The sequence below is a fragment of the Haliotis cracherodii genome, unplaced genomic scaffold (genome assembly GCF_022045235.1).
Source record: "Haliotis cracherodii isolate W230 unplaced genomic scaffold, xgHalCrac1.p SCAF_16, whole genome shotgun sequence".
Lineage (NCBI taxonomy): Eukaryota > Metazoa > Mollusca > Gastropoda > Lepetellida > Haliotidae > Haliotis > Haliotis cracherodii.
The window spans coordinates 25,441,200-25,449,557 of NW_027266271.1; the positions used below are offsets into that span (position 1 = coordinate 25,441,200).

The 8,358-nt window shown below is 39.0% G+C and overlaps 1 protein-coding gene across 1 annotated transcript; it reads right to left on the minus strand.

Annotated features, from left to right (window-relative positions):
• Positions 1-108: 108 nt before the first annotated feature.
• On the minus strand, positions 109-4,728 carry LOC139463998 (thyrotroph embryonic factor-like). Its single transcript, XM_071245489.1, has 4 exons — positions 4,627-4,728; positions 4,206-4,511; positions 3,166-3,347; positions 109-2,943 (listed from the first exon to the last, which is right to left on the minus strand). The coding sequence occupies exons 3-4, from the start codon at positions 3,292-3,294 to the stop codon at positions 2,413-2,415; spliced, it is 660 nt and encodes a 219-aa protein (XP_071101590.1). The 5' UTR covers positions 3,295-3,347; positions 4,206-4,511; positions 4,627-4,728; the 3' UTR covers positions 109-2,412.
• Positions 4,729-8,358: the final 3,630 nt, after the last annotated feature.

Below are 8,358 nucleotides of genomic sequence, written 5' to 3' on the forward strand. Positions count from 1 at the left end.
ATCCACTCCAGGCCTTCGAAAGACTTTAGCCAAAAGGCTACCCACCACATCGGGTGGAAAGTTGAAGTCCTCTACTTATCAATGTCTAACAAAAACAAAAGTCATGGATACAATATCTTAAGTTTATTCACCAGTAAAAAAGGTTTGTCAACAGAATCCAACTGCAACTTCTGGTCAATCAACAGTACATAATAATAAACATACACTTTGAAAATATATAAATAGAGCACATGATGAACAAAACAATATTGCATGTCTTTTCCAAATGATATAATGAAAGACAGATTCACATGTCAAATGATCTATGGGAACCATATCATAAATCTTTTGTCCTTCACAGCATGATTGTAACAAACAGATCCTTAAGGCACCTTTCACTCATAGGCCTCTTGAAAATACCCATTTTGCTGGAATGTCTCTTCCAGACGCTAATAACCCCACCCTCTCCCCACATAGAATGAAACGGAAAAATTATCAACAAACTGATGCACAATCTTGCAAAAGCTCACACATCTCATTAAGTTTGTTTCCATCCTCGGCTTCATTCAAACTAAAAGCTATCATAAACACACAAGTCCACATTGAACTTTTACTCTGTATGTATCCCTGATTAATTTCCTTTCAAAATGCCTGTAAGCTTAATTCAGGTATCTTCAGCATCAGAACATTAAGTGATCTGTGGCTCTTAATGTAAGGGCCTCAATGTACTGTTCCTCTCTATATAATCAGGGATTTACCTAGGAATCCAAACTGAGTGGCAATGTCGGCTAAATTTGGGGGAAAAATACTATTTTCTCCAAATTGGGATTTTTAAAGTTCTTTTTTTTTTTCAGATTTATTTTAACACTGCTGTCTAACATTGCATCTAATGCAATATTAAGCATAAGGTCTCTTCATCTTCGCTGGTCATGTTATCAGCAAAATACAAGTCACTTTGACCAAGTCATCACAATAGTTTTAACATGAATTGGAAAAGTTTGCATTTCTTTGGGGGAACTTTTAGTGACATTTGCTCCATTTGCCATAACCTGAACATCAGTCTTCAATCGGTTCTAGATAAATCCCTCATATCATCATCAATATATCAGTATTGTCCTAGATAAAAGTCACATGACTTTGACACTTGGCATGTCATTATTCCATACACATGGATACATTGTGTATCAAAACAGAACCCTTCAAGGTACATATGGCCAATATTGAACAGTGACATGAGTTGAGGAGCTATACAAGACATGTAATTATTAATCATATTGGCATAATAACACATCAAGAAAAATATTTTTTCCGTATCAACTGTTTTGGGTTTTTTTGGTTTCGCATTTGTACACAATGTGCTTTTCGTCTATGACATGATTCGGTAGTGCCACTTGGCACACTGATAAACGGGACATGAAATATGGCACATGAAAGAAGTCAACATGATCAACGTGTGACATATAAATTAACAACACAACTCCTGAGAGTTACTATCCCCACCATCATAAAGTCTCAAAGAGACTATGTGGCAGGTTGTTTTTTTTATCTCAATGACACCCCATCAACATAAAGTCTTATGAAGAGATTAAGGGGTGTACATTTTCCTTCAATGACACCCCATCAACATAAAGTCTTATGAAGAGATTAAGGGGTGTACATTTTCCTTCAATGACACCCCATCAACATTAAGTCTTATGAAGAGATTAAGGGGTGTACATTTTACTTCAATGACACCCCATCAACATAAAGTCTTATGAAGAGATTAAGGGGTGTACATTCTTATTTCAATTCTAACATCCAAGCAACATGACTTTATTTAACATATGTTCAGTCAATGGCGATTCAGTCTATCATGATAGAAATCCAGTAATACTAAAGGAATATCCCCTCAAATGTAACCTTCAATTCATTTCATAACTCCTGGTCTAAAAAGACTCTAAAAATTTATATCTAAATTTCTAAAACAAATCAAGTAAAGTTCCAAACAAATTATGTTGTTCACTTTCCATCAAATGTGACTTACTGACTTATTTGCTTTTGAATTTAAAGACAAACTCTTAATTTGAAACAATCATATTTTTGAATACATTTCTTTAAATGTCAATTAACATCATTTTAAAATGCTTAAATATTCAAAACTGAATTGGTACAATGTGTAAATTTGTGTAAGATTTAATTCAGACCAGTGTTGTCCCGATCAGCCTACTACTGCAAACTGCCCATACAGACGCAGTGGCAATTTCCTTTAGTAGTATGGATTTCAAATATCTTCAACAAGCAACAAATCCTACATTCAAACACTTGTGTTTCCGCATTCAATGATAAATAAACAATGTTCTATATGAATGAGCTGCAACAACGTCAGTTGTGCATTCAGCTGTCAAATGACATCCTGACAATACAAGCATCGTGCACAAAGCTTCAAGACAATGTTTACTTCCCCGACAACTTGGAAACAAGAATGGTTTTCATCTCTTTCGCTAATTTCTCCAACTCCACAATCTTCAATTGGAGTTTCTCGTTCTCAACAACAAGTTCATCAGCTTTGCTTTCCATGTCGACAAATTTCCTTTTCCGGATTTCACGCGATCTGCGTGAAGCAACATTGTTCTTGTCGCGACGTTCACGATACTTCCGTACAAGTGGAACGGGACTTGTCGACGCAGCAGCGTAGGTGTGTCCCCCTTCCTCACTTGCATTGGATGAAGTAGACAGCCGAGGTCGCTTGCAGACATAGTCATGGTCCGGGGTTGTTGCCACAACCTCTTCCTCCATGTCGACTACATCTACTACTTCCTCAACCTCTTCCTCCTTGTCAACTACATCTACTACTTCCTCAACCTCTTCAAAATTGCCCTTCATAGATGGCTCTGCAGTTTCCACAGCAACCTCAACAGGTTTTGTCTTTTCCATTAGAGCGTCAATATCTACTGCAGCTCCATCTACTGGCTCAACAGTTTTACCCTGAAAAGTCAAATGGTCCACATCAATTTTCCATAAAACCAAGGCTTCAAATGCTTACGATTATTGAGATATTCTCAATAAAGCAAAAAGTAAATAATAAAAAAAAGAGTTTCGAAGAACTCTGAACTAAATATGAACATCTAAGGTCAACAAATTTGAAAAGTAATTCAAATCTTCATTCCAAAACAAAACATGTATTCTACGAACACCAGTGAAACTTACCTCTTCAAGGAAGGTAGAAAGATCCACAAAACTATCAAGACTGGCTTCTGCCAGTGGATCGAGATAACTTAGCATCCCTGAGTCAAAGCTGCCCAGCATCAATGCATCGTTACCATTGTCGATCGACATCAATAGGTCATCCGCTGACGGCTTCAAGTTGTACTTCAAGTCATCAGCTGGCCCTGAAGAGAACAACTAACTATAGAGTTCCACTCACATGATACCTACTGGGAGGTTAACCTCAAGCATCAAGACAAGTATAGAATCTTGTGGAAACACAAGACAGAATAAGCATTGTTCTCACAGAAAAAAATCACCAAATGCTTCATCTACAATAATTCAGTTTTACATCTATCAAATAATAAACAATTTTTCAAAGTGAAAAAAAATTGTATTTAAAATAAATTAAGAAACCAATACAGGTAAATATAATCTGAGGATATCTTGTTTAACCTAATTCCCGTTGGTGCAAATGTTTTAAAAACGCACCAGTCCACATTTGTTGTGAAATGTTGTAGAGTAAGTGGAGGCAAAGTAAGTGTAAAATTTCATCTCCAGAGGCCTACTCTCCACTAACACTATCTTCGTTAGACATTCGAAGGGTTTGTCAGTTTTTGATTTGCCCGCGACTATATATTAATAGCTATTGCACCACTAACTTGGGTATGACGAAATTCTGGGAAATAAGAGGCACAAACTTTGCTGACCCGGCAAGCAGTGCTATTTATGGAAACATACGTTGTTATCACGTGATCGCTTAGTGACAGCAAAAACACCCCTGTCACGTGACAGCGGTTAACCGGCCAAGGCTACATCGGGTCGATGTACCATATCTACCATGTTTATTTACCCTAATCGATAAAACCGAACGACGTGATCGTAATAGACCCGTGGTTCCACCCACACTACATAAACTCTTATACTTCAGTTTACAGTTGTGTAGGTGTAACATTAGTTCCAAATTCTGACATTTTTCACTGAAATGATCTTTAAGCAATTTTAACGTTTAACATTTTGACAAATTTTAATCCGACTCTCACCATCGTTAAATAGGCCACTTGTCTTCTGTACCGAACGTACGGAACTGCTGGATGTCGCTAGCTTTCCCGGTTGAATCGTTTGTGAGATCCAGCCAGTCCACTAACTCATCCAGCGTCTCGGGTATAAACTCTGAGCCGGTAGGGACAAACACCGAACTTTCCTCTCCCTGCATCGTTGAAATGGTGTCAGCCGACTTTAGAAACGTGTCCAGTTTGATGAAGTCGTTGGTTGACGTCGTTGATGTGTCGGAGAATAAACCGCTTTCCAGGATGGATAACCTGCGCGTGGCTGCCTTCTGTGGCGCTCTGAGGAGTTAAAAACACATGACATTACGTTATTTTATAATATAATTGTGTAAAATAAACTGTTAATAACATTACGGGTGTAAAAACACCTGTTTATTCATTTTTTTAAGCATACCTTCAGTCCTCTCGGTCTCTGTCCCACCTCTTTGCTCACATTCAATCTACAATGGAACTTCTCAACCGGCTTGCTGTCTTATGGTGCAATACCACGTCTAAATTTAGAAACTTACACATGGCACAGCCAATCAGAACGCGAGGATTGGACATGTTCCACTATTAATAACCCGAAAAATGACATCACTTGATATCCCATCATTCCCGGTGTTGTGTTTCAGCGTTTGTTTAGGTTCCGGTCCTCAGCCTGAAAACCCGATTACCTGAATACGAACTAGATCTAGGCTACTTTAGCACACATGTTGTCTGGTGGAAACATTACCGTTTAATATCTGTGAAACATTGTATCGGAATACGCACATACGCCTGAAGTGGGGTTTCACATTTCTGCGTTTATTGTCGCATATTCCTGGTATAAATAGTATTTCAAAATCAGTATATATGCAGATGTCGGTATATTTCATCATTGTTTTAAGGAGGGTGGATGGCCTTGACTTTTGACAAACACAGTCAGACCGTGATAAATGAACACGAACGCCAAATGTGATGGCGTTATGCCATCCCCAAATCTATACATGTTGACAATGCTTTATAGGCTATATACCCATACACAAACAAGGCGTAGACAGGCCTTACAAAGCCGGTCAGGCTTGACATGTCAATCCATGTCATCCAGGATGCAGAACATTCAACTCACGTCACTGCACTTATATACCTTTGATATTCACAATGATGAATCAATAAATTTTTAATAATATATAGGAATTCTTTTTGTAGATATATTTTAGATATTGGTCGACGTATGGTTAATGAACATGTGACACTCGAATTTGCATTAAAAATATCATTTTTTCGCAAGTTAAGGCCGACCACGGCCCAACACCTGCAGCCAGCTGGTGTTATCAGATATATCATGAACCGGGAGGCCCCATTTTTATATGTGTCAATTAGCCCCGTCACCTCCGGGAACGTCACTCCTCAATAATGTCAACTGCTGGTCCCGTTCAGGGATTTAGCTACCACGAAGATGAAAGTTTGATGAGTATGAGAATGAATAACAACAAAATATGAATGGCATATTTAATACTCAATATAAAACAAATATAACATTGTCACTTATAAAACCAAATGTGTATTTCTCTTATGAAGATGGTATATAGTGATTTATACACGTATCTACGTGGGTTGCCGTGTTCCATAAGGACTATTTAGGAAGATATAAGACGCAAGATGTCTTTAGTTGTTCATGATCTTAATCTGTCTCGAACATCTATTCCTACTCCCCTACCAAAAACCAGCGCTGGACAGGTCCGGCATTCCAAGAGACAGACAGTGTGACAAGCTGAAGAGATATGACTGATAACAGTCAGCAGAGGGGAGTAACACTCGTAGTCGGCTTGATTACCTCTATAAACTTAATTTAACTATTTGTGTTGAATTCATTTGAAAATTAGTTCGAAACAATTATCTATGTGATCGACACAGTTGTGACGAAAGGTAAAAATCTTTTGTCACTAGAATCTCGGTATTTCATCACGCGCGACCTATATACATATACTTAACCCACTTAATGGCCGCTGTGCAGTTTAACTACCAAGTAAGGCAATCCGCGAAGCAAGGGTCGTGTGTGTGTCGCGTTTAACCGCTAGGTGTGTTATGACAACACTGGTATTAGTTAAATAAATATTTCCCCAATCTCGGTTAAGCTTTATATATGACCAACCGATCGCTCTACCATCAACCACCGGTGTATATACACTATCATAACCTACCAGATTAATGATATATATATAAGCGATTACATTACAAATAAATACATATACATTAGTAATTACACCACATATATTGTGTTTGATTATGAACTATACCGAGCTCTCGACAGACAGACAGACAGACAGACATAGATAGATGGAGAGAGAGAGAGAGACAGATAGATAGAGATAGATAGATAGATAGATAGATAGATAGATAGATAGATAGATATCCTTGCAAACGTTATCAAAACGTTGCCATGCTGACCTGTTGTAAGATACTAATTGACATGCATGGGATACCGCCTATGATACCCGTATAAAATAAATCACCATCGAATAACCATTTTTTGTTTGTTTCATTTTTAGCCACATTCAAACACGGATGTATGTGTTCTTTTGCCCGACAATTTATATAAATAATCCAGTACAATATACTCACATACCGGAGTAGGCGACGCTCTGGGATGATATCATATATTATCATCTACATAACTGCTGGCTAGGCGATAGTGTGAGCGTGAACCCACACTGCGATGTCAGCTTGTAATTTGCTGTGTGGTGTGTGATATTACTGTTTATATGCATAGCTGAGACTACCGGGAATCTGACTTGAACAAACCACTGACGGACACGTGCATCAATTATGGTCTATGTAGCTTCTGGGAAACTCCGAGAATACTCTGTGATGAAACGAGTATCTGTATACAACACCTTGTCTCCACTGCAATAGGTTAACAAATTTAGTGGGCGTTTGGTATGGACCCTGCACCCAATCGCTACAATGTGCGCTTAACCGCTGAATGGAAGTAGCGCGGGACCTTATTATTCCTTGTATGGTATAAAAATGTTCTTGAGAATGTTCTGAGCACACGAGTTATCTTTGAGTCAGCGATTAACCTCAGTCTTAATGAAGACCTGAGCGACATCGATCGATTGCGGTGGTGACCCACATAGACACATATAAAACCCGGGGCATGGATAGATTAGTGTCCAAGAGCGAAATCGGGGTTAAATGTTTCTTATACATTATTTGGGTACCCATATTTTGTAAAAGTAAACCAGATTGTCAAACTTTGTTTTGAAGAGGCATTGTGTTGACAACCAGGGGTACTTGTGCACCAGTGCTATTTGATGGGGGTGAAACGGGAGTTTCATCTGCTCTACTGTAGCAATGTCATAACCAGACAAGTTTTTTGTCTGTTGTTTAACTACATTGTTTCGTGATGTCATGCTATTGTTTAGTGATGTCATGTTATTGTTTCGTGTTGTCACGCTGATTCGTAATGTCACGCTATTGTTTAGTGATGTCATGCTATTGTTTCGGGGTGTCATGCTGGCCCTGGTCACCACACAAAGCAACCTCGAGGTCACAGGTAATCAGCACTTCCGAGATGTCCAGGAACCAGTTGTTGTCCAATCGCCACAAGACATAAGTTCATGGCTGATAAAACCAGTCCCCCATCGTTCCCATGCAGGCAGTGACAGCTTACCCCAAGAACATCGTTGTAACGACTCAATACGACTCAATAAGGCCAGATCTGAATCAGCTGGAGTACAGTTGGGACATATTTGGGCGTCACTGGAGCCTCTTGTACAGAACATGCGTTACTTTGGAAGCTGCCTTCAATCGTGAGTGGCTGCCGTTGCCCCTTTGGCAGATCCGACGTCTGACGGGATGGATGAGACGCAGGGTGGAGGCCGTCATCTGGACACGAATGTCATCTAGGGACTCGAAGTGACATTTCTATCCAGGAATAGCACTCGAAATCGTCGTATAAACACTGCATCTCAATGCCTAAAAAGGGATATTTCTTGGGGATGAAAACATCACCTGTGGTTGTGCTACAATATCGTGACTAAATGCTAATCCTCAGTTTATCCGACCTCATTTAGTCAGTTATTTCATTCCAGCACTTGTTTCGTTCGTCTTTGGGAAAATTCTGGGGGTGCTTAACCTTTTTTCAAGTTGTATATTACCC

Coding starts and splice junctions, on each gene's coding strand:
- LOC139463998 (XM_071245489.1), bottom strand. CDS start 3,294: ATGTCGATCGACAATGGTAACGATGCATTGATGCTGGGCAGCTTTGAC. Junction 2,944..3,165: donor TTTCTACCTTCCTTGAAGAG/GTAAGTTTCACT, acceptor TTGACTTTTCAG/GGTAAAACTGTTGAGCCAGT.